The sequence below is a fragment of the Heliangelus exortis genome, chromosome 2, assembly GCF_036169615.1.
Source record: "Heliangelus exortis chromosome 2, bHelExo1.hap1, whole genome shotgun sequence".
In the NCBI taxonomy this organism is placed as follows: domain Eukaryota; kingdom Metazoa; phylum Chordata; class Aves; order Apodiformes; family Trochilidae; genus Heliangelus; species Heliangelus exortis.
The window spans coordinates 24,870,363-24,891,452 of NC_092423.1; the positions used below are offsets into that span (position 1 = coordinate 24,870,363).

Here is a 21,090-nt window from a genome sequence, read left to right on the forward strand (position 1 = left end):
GGAGAAGAGAAGGCTCTGGGGAGGCTTTATAGAGGCCTTCCAGTCCCTGAAGGGACTTACAGGAAAGCTGGGGAGGGACTTTTTTACAGGGGCATGTAATAATGGGAAAAGGAGCAATGGTTTTAAACTGAAAGTGCATAGATTTAGATTAGGTATGAGAACAAAATTCTTCACTGTGAAGGTGATGAGACACTGGAACAGGTTGCCCAGAGGGGCTGTGGATGCACCATCCCTGGAAGTGTTCAAGGGGAGACTGGATGAGGCTTTGAGCAGCCTGGTCTAGTGGAAGGTGTCCAACCCATGGCAGGTGGGTTGGAAATAGATTAAGATCTTTTCCAATCCCAACTATTCTATTATTCTGTGACTTTGAGAGAATTCTTGAGCTATCCTGTGATTAATAGACTCGTGTTGATTATAAAAAATGGGAGTTTATCACCATATGTATATATTTTATTTAAATTTTATGCACATTTTTCTTCTGTATGTCAAAATCTGCCTGATCAAGAGCTCCCAAAACTGGGATACAGTGAGTAAAGGTGGCAGTTATAATAAATCCAGGCTATTGTATGTGTTAGCAGTATGTTATGTGTGGGTTTCTTGCAGAGTACCAACCCAGAGTCAGAGCTGTGACTCTGAGATGTTTATGCAGGCGTTTTTTCAAGACTGTTATAATTCTTCATGTTATTCCAACTTTTTAGGAGTCATGATGCAATAGCAGTGGTTAGTTATTGAAGTTCCAGCAAAGAAAGGAAGTCTGGTTGTTAGAGTTATATTTTGAAATGAGGGATTGAGGAGCTTTAGATAGCGGCAAATAATTCTTGATTGCATAAACACTGCTGGGTTTGGTTGGATAAATGAGCCAAGAAGTAACAGTTGGAATACAGTCTTTTTGACATTGCCTTTTTCTGATTTTCATTAAAAGAGATAGGAAGAGTTTCAAGGGGAAAGGTGCAGACAGAAGGTGTCTGCAGCTGCCATTCCTTCCTCCAACCTAATTTTGTATTTTTCTTGAAGAAACAGCATACATGAGCTGTGTTGTCTATCTGAGACATCTGTATCTGAGAGGTTCATGCTGGGAGAGAGCTAGTTTTGAGGACAGAACTAAGAGTTTTGGGTGTCAACTATACTTTAAACATGCATTTTGTTTTATTCTTTTTGTAATGTTTTCCCAGCTTCATAGATGGGAACCTTACCATTTTGGTTTTTGGTGTGGATTGTGAAGGAGCAGGCAGCTGAATATCAGCTCAGAAACTGTGGAAGCATTATCATGGCCAGTCTGAATACACCAGTTATCTGGAAAGATCTGTGGTCGTATAGGATTATTAAAATTCTAGTTTCATATTTGTTGAAAATAAGTATATATTTCCACCACCTATGTAATTAGTAGTGTTTTCCGATGTTTAGTACATACAGGTTTAAAATGCTTATAGAAAAAAGTATTTCAGTATGGATACTATTTTTATTTTCACCACAATTGGGAAGTTATGGACATAATTATACTGTGTCCAACTTAAAAAAACCCAACAATAACAACAAAGTTGATTCAGTGCATGTAAGAACTAGTTAGCTTTCACTGTGACCTTAGGACTATAACTTAGGATATGATTTCTTATCAGAATGTTACACAGAGTGCCTTTCTTTATAAAGTGTATATTTTTTTAATATTTTTTAAAGTGATTGGACTGTAGTAATCTGGAAGCCTTTGTTTAAGCACAAGGAAAGTGATACCAGGGCTCTGTCTCTTTGCTAAAAGCTTTACTATAGTGGTGATGTTTGTGGACTGTGAGCTTACATCTTAGTAGACATCAGCAGTGCTTCGTGAATTCCCATTCTTACAGACCTCAGACCTGGGGTTACTTGCATCTCTTTTCTGTTCACCTCATTTATTTTGCAGTGCTAGGTAAAGCTTCAGATTTTCTCATAATAATTGAAGCAGAAAGTCTCTCTCATAACATGTGGCTTCCAGCAGCCCTGAAAAAAAGTCAATACAAAGATGCCCTACTCTTTAGGTTTAGTACAATTTTCAGTAGAGTAAAAGAGCAGTTCTTGCAGAGTTTAATGAAGTCGGTTTCACAGAAAGTGAAGCATGTGCTGTGTCAAGTACCTTGTTTCTGCACAAGCTAGTCCAGGTACTTGACATTTCATTCACCACCTTTTCCCTGTTTGTCAGTGAGCATAAGTGCCAAGTATGACAAAAATGTTGGAGGACAACTGTTCTTGAGATGAATGGTTTTCACTTGTGTTCAGTTATAAGGCAGAAGAATCTGACATGGAGTTTGCTGGAAGATAAATGTCACTAATTTCATAACTGAGGTTTGTTTATGTATATGATCTTAAGGTGACCCAGAACATCATCACCTGTAAAGTGATTAATCTTAATTAGTGTAAAACTTCTTGACTGGAAAAAGGTATCTACAGTTCATAATAATCAACAAATTCTTGTGAGAATATTTTTGTTTTGCATATTAACACCACCTGATTTCACCTGTTCTAAGGTAACTGCTGTGTTTTAAGCAAGGAGACTTAATAGACTTTTTTGCAAATTTCATGTTGAGATTTACATTCTACAGAAGATTCTGTGTAGAAGATTATTATATCGGACTGTTCTGTAATTCATTTCATAGCAGTATATTCTGGATAGTAGACAACACAGTGGGATGGCATCTTTTGGTGGAAATGCCATTATAGATTACAACGTCTTTCTGACAGCAGAAATGAGATCTCTAACATTTTGTGGATAGAGGAGTGATTTATTGAGAAGTGTGGTACAATTAGTTTGCAGAAGCTTGAAGATGTTTTTACAATAAGCTATATTTGTTTACTGATGCTGATTGTGTCAATTCCTATGGTTCAAGTCCTGCCAAATTATTTTTTACAGCAATGGGATTATGTTTTGACTTTCATGTGTCTGCATTCTGATCTTAATATAACATTTTAAAGGTGGTGACACATGTGAGGATCTTCTGTCCAGTGGAAGATTTCTTGGTGAAAAAGTATGGCAGCCCCACAGTTGTATGATGCACAAGTACAAAAACAGGTAAGGAAACTTCTCTTCTGTTCATCTGTCTGGAAAGAACAGTAATTGCTGTTTGACTGAAGTTGTAGTAATGGCAGTGTCATCTGTTTTTCACTTTACAGTTGATTCTCCAGGCTATAATAGATTCTCTGTATACAGTATAGAGGATATAATAATTCTCTAGGCTAAAGTAAAAATCTTTTATTTTATCTGTGTGTCTACAGTGGCTACCATAGTTGCATTTACATATAAAAATACAAATAAATTTTGGTGGTAGTAGTACTGATATGTATTAAAGGGAGCCTGAAGATAGTATAAAAGACTGGAAAGCTTCATATGTCACTCTGATTGCTGAAAAGGAAAATGCTGACTTGCATTTTGTGTAGAATCACAGATAAACCAATCACAATTAAAATTACCAATCACTTTTTTCACCTACTAGTAAGAGAATGTTATTATATAGAATTAGGCTGCATATTACCATTTTGAAACTCCTGTGCTTGTAACACCACAAAAAAAATCGGAATAGGAAAGCCTGTTTGTTTTTTTTCCTACTCAAACTAGCAGGAAAGTTCTTTTAACATCTGTGCAAATTACCCTAAACTTTTCATTAATTCAGCATATTTGAAAAAGGATTTACCATTCCTTAGAGCTGGATATAATGCTTAGAATTAACTACATTGCTCTGTAGATTTCCTGAAGACTTCCTAAAATATAAATTTCCTGTAACATGAATGTTGCTGTTTTGTTTTACAGCGAAGCAAAAAATTGCCTCATAGACAAACATGTTGTGTTTATAGGAGATTCTAGAATTCGACAACTCTTCTATTCGTTTATAAAACTCATAAATCCTCAAGTGAAAGAAGAAGGAAATAAGGTGAGACAGTTTATTTTGATGATGGTTTTGTTTCCTTCTTTCTAATTCATCTTGTAACTCTTCTTTGAACTTCAAAAAAGAAAAAAATCATAGTGTTGCTAGGGTAGCTGTCATGAAGAAGAACCACAGATAGATCTTTTGGAGAAGAACAAGATTAGACCAAGGTAATTGTTTGGGTACTAATGAGAAGATTGGGAATCTGAGAAGTGAACCAGGAAGCTCAAGAGAAAGCTTGAGGCAGTATGGGAATAAATTAATGAAGCTGACTTGTCCCATAGCAACTTATGCTTCAGGTTTGGCTTGATGAGAAAATGATTGCTCTTTTGTGTGTTTTTAAATAGTAGTAATTCATGCTTTATAATTTGTCATTTAAAATGTCAGTTAAATTGCTGATCTAATCTGTTCATAAAAATCCTTGGGGCAATGACAGATTTACAGGTCTAACTTGAGGCTGAAACTAAAAATAGTTTCTGGTCTTACCTTCCTTTTGATTACTGCTGACGAATGTAAGCTGCAGCTTGCTGGGTGGAAGTAGGAAAAAAGGATTTATCTGTGTCAGAATATTAATTTCTTTTGCTATATCTTGCTTGTTGGGCATATCCCCTTTTGGATATAGTACATACAGTAAGTAAAAGTTTTTCTATTTTCAACAGTAGGTCAGATTTGTCTATTTTTTAATACTCCTGTCTTTTAGAAGTACAAGCTGGGAGGTTTTTCAGCAGAGAGCATGCAGTCACTTTTCACTTCTCAAAACAAGTTGTTTGTTTGATTAAGTAACTCTGGTTTTCCTGTTCTATTAGTTAGGTCACAGTCTCAGCCCAAAAGTAGTGGTAAGATTATAAGACTTTATAACTGATTTTTAAGTTGAGAGATATCTTTTCTCAAGTACTTATGAAATCAAGATCTTACAGTATCATTCAGCAAATTCATTAATGTGTGCCAGACTTTGTTTCTGCCTGAGATGATTTTCTTTTATACTTTAAATAAAGCTATCTTGGTTTTGTGCAAAAAAGATGGGCAGATGAAAAGGAAGGCTAGGGGAAGAGTAGTATAAGGAAAGGGAAAAAAAGAGATCTTAAGTTCTTTATCATTTTGGGAGGCTTAAGTTTAGGGAAAAAAATTTAAAACTTTTGTAACAAAGTGAACGGAAAGCATTTCATACGTTATTGGAGAGATTTCTTCCAGTAGAAGCAACCCTTTATGCAAGTAGCTTGTTTTATCAAGAAAGTAACAAATATTTTGCATGAGTACACTGATAATTTTATACAAGAAAAGTCGATTCTACTTAAAATAAACCTGTGTGTGAGAACAAGTTGCCATATGAGCATTAATATTTTTTTTTCCTTCTGAAAATTTGTCTTACTTTGGCTTTATTATTTTGGTGTTTTTTGACAGCATGGAAATATCCCTTTTGAAGATAAGTCTGCTTCAATTAAAGTGGTAAGTTTTTATCTAGCGTTAAGTTGCAAGCCATAACAATGCATATTATTATTATTTCAGTCAGTGTAATCCAAATTGCAGTCAGAGTTGGATTTTTCTCTTTGTCAAATCTTATAATTTGGCATTCCCAATAATAGCTTTTGCCAGAAAGTTTACTCTTCCACTGCTATAAAAATATGCATCTGAGGCTAACTTACATGGAGTGGTAATTTTGGTAATTGCCATCAAATTCTCTACACTATCCCAGCAAGTATTCCCTCCACTGTTTTTGCATGGAGGAATAACCACTATGTTGATTATAATGTGGATATTTGAAAAAAGAAAACAAAGTACTTGAGGGTAGCTTATGTGAAGGGCTCTGTTCTCTGCCCTGGCAATTGTAGTGCTGTCCTCAATAGTTTGCTTTGCTGCCCTTGTCAGCAGCACTGGGATTCTGCTAGTCATCTATTTGTTTATTCCCTGAAGACAACTCATTCTCTGTTCATGAAAACCAAAGAAGCAGTGTATTTGCTGAGTTGCCTGCAAGTAAGTTTTCAGAACTTGTTTATGTACACGTTTAAGATTTAGGGGACAGAATAACACTTTAAGGTTTGAGCCCATGGCAGTTTAAGCCTATGCTGTCCCACTGTTGCCTTCATGGTATGTTCCTGTGTTTATGCTGTAACTTGCTCTTATACAGCTGTGGGGTGGTCTGGTTTAGCAGTAGATTCAGAAAAAAACAAACTTGCCTTGTAGGGTTTGTTTTTGGTCAGGTCTGATGTGGCTTGTCATATGGTTATGGGAATGCTGGATAAGAGTGAGCAGAACACAAGGTAGGACAAAGGGGACAAAGCAGTGGGATTTAAGTTGGCATAGCCTGACACAGACCTACATCTTCAAAACACCTTAAACCTCATTGGGTGTCTTAATCACCAAGATTTGAGGTGACAGATTTGGGGTTTTGGGAGATGTCTGGATAGTTAAGAATATATTCCTAGACTGCTGTTTTCCTTTTTTTTTTTTTTTTTTAAATGACATATTGCTGTTGACATTGTTGGCATAGTAGCTGAATTTTCACATTTGGAATGGCAGTGACCCAATGATCTAAATGTGGAAAATATTTGACCAACAAAAGAGCAAATGAATGGAAGCTAATAGAGAGTTTAATTTTGCCCTTTCTAGTTATCATACTGATCTTTCCATCCTTCAGCCACTGCAGATGGCTGCCTGATCACTTACAGATCCCTGCCAAATAGTGAATTGACAGTGCTCAAGTGAACTACCAAAAACTTCAGGTCTCTTCAGGTTTGCAAAACTTCTGCAGGTGGAAGGTAGAGACTTCCTGTCTGCTGCTAGCGTTTCTGCACTTGTTATAAAGTTTCCTGAAAATAATTTCTGCATATTTAGTCCCGACCATTTGACTTCAATGTGTATTTTTCACTAGTTCTGCAGTTGAGATCTGTCTGGGTGCTAGGTAGTGGTGGCTTTATATGGGAGACAGAATAGCACTAGCCAAAGCCTAGACTGTCCTAGATGAAAGCTGGACACTATTCCTGGCATCTAACAGACTGTCAGTAGGTAATGTATTTAATGTCCACAGCACTGATTAGATTTAAACAGCTAATAATTTACAAAGTGATAAGGTAAAATGTTAGGATTTATTCTGGTTTATTCCTAATTATCAATCATATTATGTAAAGTTCTGGAAGAAAAACAAACAAAAAACCAAACAAACCCAAACAGCTATTGGTAGAAAACTTATGGAAATTGAGCAAAAAGCAATTTGTAACTGGTTCTAGATGTGAGCTTGGTTTTAGCCCTGATTGCATGGGAAGTTCAAGGACATTTCCTTTGGCAGAAATTAAAGAACTTTCTTCTTGGTGAAATCCTGAACTGCAAATGAAAATGTTTACTTTTTTTCATGGGCAAAGGTTTCTGGGGGGGATTTTTTTTTCCTTTTTTTTTTTTTCTTTATGTTTTCCATTCTTGACCAAGATATCAGGCTTTTCATGATAATGGTAAAGGAAATCCCACGTTGGGCTAGGTGGTTTTCCTTCACAGTTGAAGTTACGGAAATTATTAGTTTGTGGGTTTTTTTCTTATTTTTTGTTGTAAGTCCAATGCTTGTCTTTTAGCTTCTAGAGTAAATCTGCATTTGTTTTACAGGATTTCCTGTGGTATCCAGAAGTTAATGGCTCTATGAGGCAACGTATAAAATCTTGGACTGAGGTTTGTCTTTGTCTTAAAAACTTTTTTATTTAAGGAAAACACAGCAACTGGCTGAGGACTACTACCTTTCTTTTTTCTTTTTTTCATACACACAGCTATAATTACTAGGAATCCAGAAACTGCATCACATCATGTATATTCAGTCAATTATGTGCCATGGCAAAGGTCTGAAATTTGACATGAAAATAGTTGAAAGAGGGATGTTCACTGGTGTGTAGGGTTTTGGGTATCTGGTCTCACAAGGATTGCTTCACGGGTCAAAAAAATCCCAAGCTGAAACAGAAAGCCCCTACTTCCTAGAAGCAGTTTGATTCATCCCATTAAAGGCTGAAGGGATTTTACTATAATTTGACATTTCCTCTGTGTCTGCAATGGTTCTGCTTTTATGTGAAAACGCATTTTTGATCCTTATGGTTCTGTTCCAACTTGAGACATGCCATGATTTCATGATTTTATTTTCGGGTTGGCTTTTCCAACTGAAAGACAAAGGCAGTTTGAAAAGTCAGGAATGCCTTGATTCCTTGACTGTGTTGGGTTTTTTTCAGTATTTCTGAAATATTCAGTATTTTTTCAGTATTTCAGTCGTGTTATTCAGCATAAAATAATGCATGTAATTCTCATAAGTGATATGTTTACAGGTGGGCAACTTTTTTTCCCTTGTTGACTCTCCCTTTGTTGAATTTTAAAAAGCCTGGAGTTATTTAGCCTAGCAAGAGCCCCCTGTGATTCTTGACTACTTTTTTTGTCATTCTTGCACAACTGCCTTCCATTGGCATAGCTGAAGTTATTATTCCTTTACTTGTGATTGATGAAAGAAACTGAGAGCTGATAATCCCTTGCTGTGCCAAGAGAATACTCCAACTGAGGTGATCAGCACTGTTTGTTTCATTGTACTCTTCTATAGGAGTACATATTCTGTTCCTTGTCCTAGACATAACTTTCAGACCAGGGCAACAGGGCAGCAACTGTCCCTTGTCCTTGTTTTGTTTTTGCAGTGGGATTAAGGTCACTTCAGTCAGTCAAACAGCTCAAACTGATGTTTTTGAATGCTGACAGACACTGAGAGAAAAATTACTTCAATCGTATGATGTACAGTTTACATGACCTTAGGAAGAGATGTTTAGGTAGTTTTTGAAGAGAATTTAAGCTGCAAAATTGATCATGTTTGGACATGCTAATTGATGCTTTGAATTTCTATGGATTTTGTTATGTGAAAATTCTGGCGTATCACAAATTGATGTTTTCTGTAATATATCTACAATCTGTTCTTTTGTAACCACTAATTGATGGACAAGTTGAGTCACAGTTAATTAAGGTATAAGTGCTAATTAACCTGCTCAATGTAATAATATATATAATTTGTGCATATTTAAAAACTAATTTATTTTTACTTCGTGTCTCAGGGTTCTGTGGCAAAACCTCACATAATTGTAGCAGGAGCTGCCACGGTGAGTTATACATTTGTGAGGTATTTTAGTAGAGAAGTTCCAGTAGAATTTTTTTGTGCTCTGAAGTTTCTTATAAAACCCAATTTATACTATAAAATACACTTTCGGTGAATTTTATATTGTAACAAGTGTTTGAAATTTACCTTTGACTTAGCTCTCCTTTTGGTCATGCTACTTTGGTCTGGTTATGTCTGTCTTAAGGTGGCAACTGCATAACAATTTATAAATGGAAGCAAAGTTTTACAAGCTGAGGAAGCTTCAGCTAGTAAAAAACTCAGTTGCTTGCTAATTCTAGTAGAAAGAGATGCCCTGTGAATGTCACTGCAGTGCTCTGCTTCTTAGTACCTGACTTCTGTTCAATAGAATATGCTTCTTAAAATGTGTGTTTAAATACTGTAGGTATTTCACATGTAAAGATTTAGGTCTGGAAGAAAATACTTTTTTTCCAGAGTGTGAGTTCTCAGAGCAGCTGATAATTGCTTGGTTTCAAGTTTATTAATCAAAGTATTTGGCTTTCATCAAAATTTTATGTCAATATTTAGAAATGGCCAGAGAATTCACTACATTCAGGCTAATTTTTTTTCTGTTTTGTCTGAAGTGTGGGAGATTCTTTGCACAGAAGTTAGGAGAAAATTTTGAGTGGCTGTAGAATTCTCCCAGTCATTCCACATAGAAGGAGATTAAATCAAAAATTAAAATGCCTCTATTTATTTATTTTATTTGTGGATATCTGCAAAACAGAATGAAATATTGGAACTAGATACTACAGGAAATTTTTGCTTGCATGCATCTCTTGCTGTGGTCATTTCCTACAGTAAAAAACACTGAATTAGCCATGATTTTTCTGTAATGTGTCTGGCTTTGCTTTTTTTAAGGGGCTTTTAATTAAAACACCTTGCATAATTTAATTTATGAAAAATCAAGTATATGTTAAATGTTTGAATGTAATTATCTACCTACAAAGCTGCTTGGTCCAAAAGAAGTGTTTTAGCATTTAAAAAGAAAAGACTGAAGAAATAATCTAGTTTTATAGAAATAATGAAAAATAACTGTGGAATCAGTCTATTGAGGGTCCTCAGACATACAGTTTAAAATCTCTTTCTTTATTTCTTCAGTGGTCTATCAAGATTCATAATGGCAGCAACGAAGCCCTCACACAATATAAAATCAATATCACTTCAATTGCACCTCTTTTGGAAAAATTAGCAAAAAGCAGTGACGTTTACTGGGTCTTACAAGGTAAAGTAATAAACAGAAGGTAACAATTTGTACTGTCACTGTCTGTTAAATTGTTATCTTTTGGGATATAGAAAACTTAGTCCACGCTGCTTGCTTGTAAGAAATGGTGTTGGTTAAATTCCAGTTTGGCCTTATTGGGAGCCTTAACCAGCTGGTACCTATGTAGCTGGTACCAGTGATGGGTTTTACAGCTCTTTCAGGAGAATCTTTTGCCATCAGAGCTCTTAATTCTATGTTACCTTACTCTCAGAGTCAGTATGCCAGGTCTGTTCTCCCTATGTGCTTCCTGGGAGGTAAAAACACCAGTGCATAGAACAGCTATATTACTGCATTTGTGTTCATTTAAATTTTCAGCTTCCATAAATAATTGTGAAGTTTCAAAAAGGGCATCCATTGTGTGTGTCTAGAATGAATACACATACTCTAGAGAATGTAGAGAATTCAGTTCTCTAGAATTAAACTTACCTTTGTACACTGAGTACTGATGAGTTAAGGTTAGGAGTCAGATATATGGTTCAAAATTAATCTGTGATATTTTATTATGGCACCAGGCTTATCTTCTTTTGCTTATCTTCAATAAAAGTATATCTCTGAAACTGAACAATGTACTCCTGCTTTATTTGCCATAGAGTAGAGCATTTTAGGTTATCACCTCAGTTAGAAACACAGGCTCTGATTGGAATGTACCCTGATGCACCCTTACAGTTGCATCCAAGTTCTTGTCAAAGATGGTTCTAGAGGTTAACCTGAATCAACAGATTCATTCCTTTCAAAACCATGTTTATCTGAACAAGCAGTTAGCTGCTAGACATGTCTGTACACAGAGCTGACTAGACATTGACTGGCCAAAATTAGGAACTGAGGTAGCTAAAGCAGATCAACTTTCAGCTCGTAGAGTATGTTTTACCAGAGTTATGAAGATCAGTAGCTTTTCATAGCTACTTTTTTAATAGCATTTTTTATCTCCAGCTGACCTTTTGATCTAGAACCCTACATAGCATTGTGCTAAGCTCTACATAATTTCTGAAGCCTGCAGGCAATTAAATGTCATTCCATTTTTCTGAAAAACTGAAAATCTGCCATCAATCAAACCGGAATCAACAGAAGCAAGTGGAATATGCTTATGAACTCTGACTTAGAGAAATGAGAAGCTGTTTTTTTTCTGCAGTAACTAGAGGGTTTGAGAGATTTCCTTTTTCTCCACGTGTCTATTCTGCTGCCTGTCTTCTGTCCTCTTGGCTTTGGAGTCTTTCCTTGCAGAATTCCAATACTGAGAGAAGGAATAAGCAGCTCTGCACTCCAGCATTATACACTCTTCATGGGTTTGGGGAAATCAAACAGGCATTCATGTTTGGCTAAAGCTTTCTCATCTATAAGTACATATGCATGACTAGGGAATGGCAATAAGTAGATTTCATTATAAACAACTCTTGCTACAGTCATCCCTCATTGTGAATATTTTCTGTACCATGAAATTGTTGTGACTAACTAAGTGAAAGTAGCCTGTACAGCTTGAGCTAAGTATTTATCAAGTAGAAGATTAATGTGCCTATTCTTTGTCTTTTCAAACTCAGACCCTGTTTATGAAGAAATGCTGAGTGAAAATCGGAAAATGATCACTAATGAGAAAATAGATGCTTATAATGAAGCAGCTGTTCGTATTCTCAACAGCAGCTCCCGAAATTCCAAAACGAAAGTTAAAGTGTTCAGTGTATCAAAATTGATAGCACAAGAAACTATAATGAAGTCAACAGATGGCCTGCATCTCCCTGAATCAAGTAGAGATACAGTAAGTGTTTTTATCACAGATTAATCTTGAAAAGGAGTAATAGGAAAACAAGATTTTAAGTGAATGTTCTGAAATGGCAGACAATAGGAATGTAGTGAGAACCTGTGCATGCTTCAGGAAACTTTGTTCATGTGATACCAATAGGTGGGAGGGCAGCCAGTTATAAAGGGTGCTTTAAAAACATAACAGTAAGCACATTGATGCATAGCTATTTTAAAACAGCTGTTAATTTGCTAGATCTACAGCCTGAGAGTGAGCTTCATGCCTTTGTGTGACCGAGCTAAAGTGATGATAATGATTTGTAAAGCAGTGCTAGGAAATGTCTTATTTTCCGTTGTGTGCCCAAATAATTTGATTTAGTAAGGAGTATGAAAAAGCTAAGAAAAAACACAGTATACACCTTCCTGGTTGCATGGAGTGCCGCTGACTTTATTTTTACACAGAGTGTGTGTGTGTGTGTGTGTGTCTGTGTGTGTGTCTGTGTGTGTCTGTGTGTGTGTGTGTGTGTGTGTGTGTGTGTGTGTGTGTGTGTGTGTGTGTATATGTGTGTATACATGCAGTGACCTCCTGAGCTTTGTCAGTCTGCCCTTCCTGAGACTTAAGCTCTCCCACTGTCTCATCTAGTTCCACTCCTTTGCAGGTTTCAAGTTCTTTCAAGTTCTGGATGAACTAAATATTATCTCACTATAGGTTTCAATCTCAATGTCACGGTTTAGAGACTTAACATACCCCTTAACATAACAAACCCCATTAAGGACCCAAGTTTGTGATCTGTTTTTCATTTATAGTCCATGCAGCTCTGCATAGCTGTTACAGCCAGCAGAGAGAGCCCTCCTGGTGGCTCCCCTAGATCAGGGTTTGCTCTTTTTGCTTCAAGAGGCTCAGGGGTTTCCTTTCGCAAGAGATGTTTTGACTGTACTGTTGAATACAATTAGGTATATGGAGTACTGTGAAATTTTATCTATGGAATGATAAAGGAGAATTGCATATGTTTTGTGTCAGTACATGATTTAGAAGAATGATTCTTATGATGAAAATGTCTTGTTTCTTGTTAGCAATTAATTGACAAAACCACCTGTTTGTTTTTTTTTTACAGAATGCAATGATTCTTATGAATGTCTATTGCAATAAGATAATGAAGCCCATTGATGGCTCCTGCTGCCAGCCTCAGCCTCCTCTCACTCTGATACAGAAGTTAGCTTTCTGTTTCTTTACTTTGTCCATTATTGGATATTTAATTATCATTTTAATTAATCGGAATAATTTTCGGAAGAACAAATCGTGCACTGATTTGGAAAGTGGAGAAGAGAAGAAACCTGCCCTCAGCGTTCCTAATGTTTCTACTTTAGAGATGCTCTTACACTCTTTCTGCAAACTTGGTCTAATCATGACCTATTTTTATCTATGTGACAGAGCAAATCTTTTCATGAAGGAAAATAAATTTTATACACATTCATCTTTCTTCATACCAATCATCTATATCTTGGTTTTGGGGGTGTTTTATACCGAAAATACTAAAGAGGTAATGACCGTGTTGGCTTCCAAGTTAATATTGCTGTTTCCCAATTTGAGTCTAAATAACTAATTGCTAAAATAACTAAAAAGCACTCACAAGCAATGTAATGTTTGCATGGAATTTGATGCAAGAACTTTTTTAAAGTATATGGGTACGAGTGCTTTTAGCTGTTGTCACTGAGTCAGGGCACAGGTCAGAGACAGCTTAGAACATGTTAAAATGTGGTAGATCTGTGTCCACTAGACAGAAGTCTTTTACATCTGAGACCTATTTACCCATAAAGTGGTTTATTGTTTTGAACTTTTTCTCCTCATTTTTTAGATGTTCGTTGTACTTTTTGGAATAGCAACACTCTTCTTTTGTTTTGCATTAGACTAAAGTGTTAAATAGAGAACAGACTGATGAGTGGAAGGGATGGATGCAACTTGTTATTTTGATTTATCATATCTCTGGAGCAAGCACTGTAAGTGACTGTATTTTATTATAATTTCATTATATTTTTAAGTGGAAATGCATTTTGGGTATGTTACTTCAGAAGAAAAATAGTGCAAATGCATACTAGAGTTGAATAGAATGAATAACCCATTATGTTCCTGTAATTTTGAAAATGGCATTAGCAAAATTAGATTTTCTCCATATTTAAGTGTAGATTTAATTGATAAGAGCATTTTGCGTGTTACTTAGCCAATTGAAAAATTCATTTGTAGTATATTATGTCATTTTATTTGTAGTTGCTAGCAACACTTTATTTTTATCCTCAGACCTTGAAACTGCTGAAGGTAAGTGTTCAAAGATCCTTTGTTAACTGTCTGCTAACTGGTTACAGAATACAGAAAGTGTAGAGCAATAAATAGAAACTTACTTTAACAAAGTTAAACAAAAGAGCTCAGTAAGAATCAGGGAAATACAGCATATTGTTTTTCTTAGCTAAACATCATTTGCTGCAGTGCAGAAAAAGAATAACATAGAGGAGAAGAAAGGACAATCAAAAGCATTTGCATGGTTACTTATAAAAGGCACTTCATTTTTCTCAACAGTTTTTGCCTGTGTACATGCACATTCGGGTTCTGGTTGCTGCATATCTGTTCCAAACAGGTTATGGACATTTCTCCTATTTTTGGATAAAAGGGGACTTCGGTGTCTACAGAGTGTGTCAGGTAAGAATTTCTGCTTACCATTTTTATAAGGAATTTTGTTCAGATAACCATATAGTCATAATATTCGTACACCCTAAATAGGATGATACAAGATTACTTAACCAAGGTTTACACATTAGAAATAGCTAATGCTTTAATGTAATTTTGTTGTGCCTGTTAAATTGGTAGTGGTTATCTAATACAAACATATAACACATAAATTATACTTGCAATGCAAATATATAAGTATGTAGTTGTTGTGTTTTAATCCCAGCTGACAACTGAGCACCACACAGCAGCTTGTTCACTCGTCCCTGTCCCCCAGTGGGATGGGGAGAAGAATCAGGAAAAAAAGGAAAAACTGTAGGGTTGATATAAGAGCAGTTTAATAGCTGAAGTGAAATAATGGTAACAGTAACAATAAAAATAATATTATGAAAAGGAAGATAGCAAAAACAGAGGGGAATAAAACCCAAGCAAGGCAAGTGATGCACAGTGCAATTTGCTCACCACCCACTGACCAATGCTCAGCCAGTCCCTGAGCATCCATTCTAAATCTGAAACACAACACTGTAGCAGCTTCTAGGAAGAAAATTAACTCTCTCCCAGCTGAAGGCAGAACAGTAGCCTTTAAAAATATCAAGACAAGTATTTTCCAGTCTATAGCAATGGAGTTTTCGTCACAGTAGCATATTTACAAAATAAGCAGTATATAAGCAGTGATGCAGACAGGCTGGCTGGCAGTAAAGACAGATATCATTAGCAACAAATCTATTTGCTAATTATTCTTCTACATATTCTATAGTGACTGGTGAGTAAAAGGTTTACATGGATAATAGCAGTGATTTTATGAATCTCCCTCTAAAACAGCCTTCCTCCAATTACTGCTGAGATTTGATAAGTGGTATGAATGTTCTCTTCTGCTCTCCCCTGTTGGCAAGAAAAAAACCCCAAATATTTTCCAAGTTAGCCACTGGAAATTGTTCATTTTGCTTCTCTTCCTTGTTATTATATTAGTCTGTTTCACTTGATATTTTCCAGTGTGTTTGGGGTTTTTTTTGCTGTTATTAGGATATTTCTGTTATAGTTTTCATTACACAAGTAGAAAAATATTTGTCCAACAGACAGTTGTGTACAGAATTTCTTTTCTGTCCTATTCTATGAATAAAGGTAATTATTCTGAAGTTACTCAGCACATTGACTTGCATGCTCCCATCATGTCAAGTCTTTATGTATATAGAAGAAACTTTGTCTTGTCTCTGATTAAAATTAAAGTCATTTCCACTTGCTTAAAAATTGGTGAAAGCTTTTAATTTTTATATGCATTTTGGAATTTTTTCCTCACTTAATGGTGACGTGAAAAGTTTTTGGTTGGTTAGTTGGGGACATTAATACTGTACAAAAGCACTTGTGCTATCTTTCTTTCCTTCAGATGAGTGATCTTTTGGATCTCTTAAAAGAACTCTTCGTGTTTCTGTTTTATTAAGTACTCAACTGTATTGCATTGAAGTAAATTACTAACAAATGAAAAAGAGGCATCAGTGTAGTATTTGTTACCTCTTTCAAGACATAGCAAAATATTGCCAAATTTTTTCTTTCATTCTCAACTGAGAAATTGTTGGGTTTTTTTATTGGGACAGTTAGTTCTGTCGAACAGTATTTTAAGCTGTTAGATATATAGAATATGGTCAGAAATACCACATCTCTCTACTGCTTTTCTTTAGAAACAGATGAAAGTTTCACAAATATATCAGATGTATTTGCTTCCTTTGGAAAATAAAAATTGCAGGGTTTGGGTTTTTTTGTATGTTTTGTTTTGTTTCTCATTGAAAACTCAGCTTTTTTCTTGGTCCAAAAGGCTTTTCAGTTATGGGCTTAAATTTCCAGATCAAAATTAAAACCAGGGAGAAAAACATACTTTCCTGTCAGCTATATTGATTCCATGGGTTGTTTTCCACTTACAGTGTATTGGAGCCTACATTTGGTAATAAAGAAAATATTTACACAAAGTAACAGATACCTGTTCATGTGGTTTTCCTCCCAGGTTTTGCAGTGTGTGGTGTAGCAGTTAAAAAAAAAGTTAAAAAAATCTCTAATTGCTTTTAGGCATTATATTCTCATGTAACTTATCTTATCATACTTATTAAATGACTACAGCCTAACTGCAGCCCTGGTACTGGCATTACCCCAGCTTTAACTGAGCTAGGGAGCATTAGCAGCAGCCAGCATCTGGCAACCTCAGTCTCCAGCCTGGAATAGTGTCTATTTTGCCCTATTTTTATTGCTTTCTAAACCCGAGTGGGCAAGTGTAGGGCAGGTCCAGTACTGCATAATCAGTTTGCAGGCTGTTAACTGCCTTTTTGATGAGTTGAGATGTGAACTATGTAGATATTTTTGTATAAAGAAATATGTCATGTGTCTCTCTTAGCTTTGCCTCCTGTTTATATATTCTTTGTCTTCTCTCCTCTGGCTCCCTTCAGGTTTTATTTCGTCTCAATTTCTTGGTTGTGGTACTGTGCATAGTGATGGACCGACCTTACCAGTTCTACTACTTTGTGCCATTAGTCACTGTCTGGTTTATGATCATTTATGCCACGTTAGCTATATGGCCTCAGATAGTCCAGAAGAAAGCAAATGGTAAGAATTTCCCCCCCCCATCTGCTACAAGACATTTTCATGTTGGTACAAATGATAACCATATAGAAAACAGTATTGTTAGTGTCCTCTTAATGTAGTCAAAATATGTTAAGTAGCTGTTGAAATAGTTTGTCATAGATGAGTTAAATGTCAGCTGAAAAATATAACAGCTGATAACTAAGGTCTGTCTCTGGTTACGGTCATATTAGAATAATTTTTTACAGGTCTTGCCTATCAGAAGTATGTTTTATGGAGATTTTTGCTTAAAATACAAGTTACATTCTCTGCGCTAGCTGAGGTTGTTGCAGTACTGAGCTGGTGGGTATTGTAGTGAGCATTTAGACCATTCTGGATTGCCTCTGTCTCTCACTTGAGTAATGATTCTGCCATATCCTGACAAATAAGAATTTGGGGTTTGCTGTCTTAATATCTTAGATGAAGTGAACTGTTGCAAGTGTATCTAGTGATATGAACCAGTTTATTTTATGCACTGCAGCTCATTGAAGAGCTGTCATCATGTGGCAAATGCTTATTATTTCGTTCACCTAAATTAGAACAAAAACCTTGAGAGTCTTAGGTCCTCCTTCCTTATTGATGGACTAATCACAAGATTTTATACTTCAGGTATGACAGTGAAATATACCAAATGCATATTAAGAATAGATGCTGCAAAACTATAATTAGAGAGTAGTTTTATGAGATATCTTGAAGGCAAATAGCTGCAATATTATTTTTTTTTATTATTACAAAGGCACTTCTGCTCCAGTACAGAGAATGGAGCAAAAGTGTACTGTGAAACTAGGAAATCTTTCTGTGAGGATTTTCCATTCTTTATGTCTCTGTTTATAGCTGCCAATTTATATGTCAAGAGGAGGACAGGATTATCGTGGTTGGAGTGTTTAGGTTTAGGTAGAGTTTACAATCAGTCAGCAGCTTTGAGGAGCAGTTTCTCAGGCTTATACAAGATACTTGTCCTTAATAGCCTGCAACTGATCTTTGAACTGATCTCTGAACTGGAACATCAAATTTTAATAATATATGGCTAAAGTTGTTGGGCATTTTGCAGGGTTTTTTGGGGGGTATTTATTTAATGTTCACCTAGCGTGAGATTTGCTTGTGCAGAATGTTTGGGTAAGTGGAGGCTTTGAAACAGTGTTTCTCTTTCAACACCTGAATTCCCTTCTTTCTGTGTATATGTGTCCCCGTTTTCAGACATGAGGCTTAGGTTAGGATTAATAGGTTGTTAATTGCTGTGAATGTTTATTTTAATTGCTTAAAGTAAAATTTAATAGGTGAATGTACATAGTGATAAAATATTGCTGGCAGTATTTGAACGTTCGTTTATGAATGCATCTTGTACTAAGCCTAGCTAAACTAAATAATTGGAAATTATTATTTAATGTTTCCTGGCTTTTGCTATTGAAAAATTAAAGACTGTGTACTGATTAATATATTTCTTCCTCAGGGAACTGCTTGTGGCACTTTGGTTTACTGCTGAAACTGATTTGCTTACTGACATGTATATATATTCTGTCCTATTCTCAGGTTTGTAAATTCTTACTATTTTTATCCTCACTGACCTAGGGGTGTATTACCCATCTTTACTTTTTAATGTGCTCATAAGTTACATATTCACTCTGGTATCATAAATACAGAAAAAGAAAATGCATCCTTTCAGTTTCTTATCTTACTTGAATTTGAAAAAACACAATTCTGTATCTTATTCATTTGCTTGTAATGGCTGACATATTTTTAGTGTATTACTGAAAATGTAATAAACACAATGATCTCTGCTTTGGTTTTGGGGTGGGGTTTTCATGATGTGCTTAAAGTTACTGGGTTTTGCTACCATATGGTGATGCATATGGTGATCCAGTGCTATGAAGATTCATGTCTCTTAGAGACCTGGTGTTGGCTTTGATACCTTACCTGGTTTTCATGGTAGATCAGTGACTTAGTGCATGGTGTAAGTATAGCTGACAGAAGTAAGGGCAGAGTTTGTCACTCCAAGATTTTAAGGGGAGTTGTGTGGTTTTAATCCCTCCTTGGTTTTAAGCCCATTGAACTGTAGTCTTCTGTAGAATATGTGTTTGCTATTCCAACATGTCAGTGGGTCTCTCCTTTTGAGCCCACAGTACAGACAGGAAGGACTGCCAGTACCTTTATGGGAAGCAAAGCTGAAATCCTCTCATCTGAATAAATAGTTTTGTGGGGGGGTTTTATTTTTGTTAGAGGGTGTGCCTTCTGAGGAAGCCTGTTATTTTGGAAATGCCACGTAGCTAGTGCAATAAGGACATGAATACTGAAAGACAGCATATTGATTTAAATTTAATAAATGTGGTTGACATCAGTGTTAATGCTTTTGCCATTTTTTACAGGGTGCATTTGAGAAAGTGTTTTCTTTTTGGCCACTGTCCAAGTGTTTTGAACTGAATGGGAATGTCTATGAATGGTGGTTCAGGTGGAAGTTGGATCGCTATGTATGTAAACATCTGCATAAATTTATCCTGATCTTCTATTTTTTAACTTGGGGAGAGTTGTTTTTCCTTTCCTACAGAGACAGCAGGAATTTGTCCCACTGGGTTGTTTAACAGAATAGTAAGCTGCAGCAAGTTTACTTCTGCAAGTGTCTATCAAAGCCTTGCTTAAAAGATAGATAGGTGTTGATTTATTCCCTGCTTATTTTGCTTTAAAAAAAAGGCAGAATCATAAATTTCATGACCTGAATATGTCTTTTCTCAAAAATTTTACTGGGAAAATTTAAGACTATTGAAATACAAGACAAAATATTGTGATGGCTTGCTTAGTATTTTTGAATGTTTCATCAATTAAGTATGTATTTCTTTTAAGATAACATTTAAAACATTTTTAAAACCAGGGTCTTCATGCCCACAACAGACCATTATTGTACATATTTTAAAATGGTGGGGAAACTGCTTTCTTTTCTATTACTGACTCTACAGTGTGCAGGAACAGAACAGGGAAATACTGGTCTTTTTTTTTTTTTCTTTTTTTTTTCTTTTTTCTTCTTGATGAGGAAAGTGGGGCTTCTGAGACAGGAGAATTTATCTGCTACCCTTAACAGCATCACTTGCACACTTCTCTCTCTGTCAGAGAGTCTGGCAGACTGAAATTTGCAAAGCACTAAGTTGTTACGTCCTGGGCTGCTCCCAGCAGCAGCAGCAGCAGCACAGACTGCGTTGTGACATTTCAGTCTTGGAGCTTTGTTGCTTGTGAACAGTGTGTGTTCTGTGGTGCTGCTGAAGAGGAAGTCCCAAAATGAATACAGAAGAGAAGCTCCACATGGGCCTGAAACAGCACCGTGTTTCTAGCTAATGAGAACTTGGCATAAGATCATAAAACACACTGCTGAAGAACTGTGTCTGTGAGAGAAGCACTTGTAGTGCATCTTGAGTGTTTTCACCTGTCAGCTTGGGAGAAGGCCATAAACCCATGTTTTTTCCCCAGAGAAAGCCCTTTTCAATGCTGGCACAGATTGCAGAGTGTACTTAAAAGCTTCTTGAAATGCCATTGTCGTGTCTTTAATGCTCCGTGGAGCATTAGTAAGAGGACTTTATTTGTAGGTTTTTTTGTCTGAGTTAAAAATGCAGCTTATGACAACCTAGTGTAGAAAGCCTATTTTTGTTAACTTCAGTAAATCTGGGAAAGGACCTTTTGACATTTAAGCTTTGGTGTAACAAATAAGCATTTCTGTAGTATTCTGTAGTATTACTGTTAAGAGTTTGTATCTGAAGTACTTGTAAAAGCCATGAAAAGTTAATTG

At 36.0% G+C, this 21,090-nt stretch overlaps 1 protein-coding gene across 1 annotated transcript in view; it reads left to right on the forward strand.

Annotated features, from left to right (window-relative positions):
• The window catches only part of CASD1 (CAS1 domain containing 1), a 30,228-nt gene that overhangs the window by 4,314 nt on the left and 4,824 nt on the right, over positions 1 to 21,090 (forward strand). Inside the window, exons 2-14 of the mRNA XM_071735252.1 lie at positions 2,941 to 3,037; positions 3,773 to 3,893; positions 5,289 to 5,333; positions 7,479 to 7,541; positions 8,945 to 8,989; positions 10,105 to 10,228; positions 11,803 to 12,017; positions 13,114 to 13,539; positions 13,907 to 13,996; positions 14,571 to 14,690; positions 17,150 to 17,306; positions 18,772 to 18,851; positions 19,685 to 19,786. Of these exons, the coding sequence (XP_071591353.1) occupies positions 2,941 to 3,037; positions 3,773 to 3,893; positions 5,289 to 5,333; positions 7,479 to 7,541; positions 8,945 to 8,989; positions 10,105 to 10,228; positions 11,803 to 12,017; positions 13,114 to 13,539; positions 13,907 to 13,996; positions 14,571 to 14,690; positions 17,150 to 17,306; positions 18,772 to 18,851; positions 19,685 to 19,786 (1,685 nt within the window). The remainder of the gene's footprint in view (positions 1 to 2,940; positions 3,038 to 3,772; positions 3,894 to 5,288; positions 5,334 to 7,478; positions 7,542 to 8,944; positions 8,990 to 10,104; positions 10,229 to 11,802; positions 12,018 to 13,113; positions 13,540 to 13,906; positions 13,997 to 14,570; positions 14,691 to 17,149; positions 17,307 to 18,771; positions 18,852 to 19,684; positions 19,787 to 21,090) is intronic.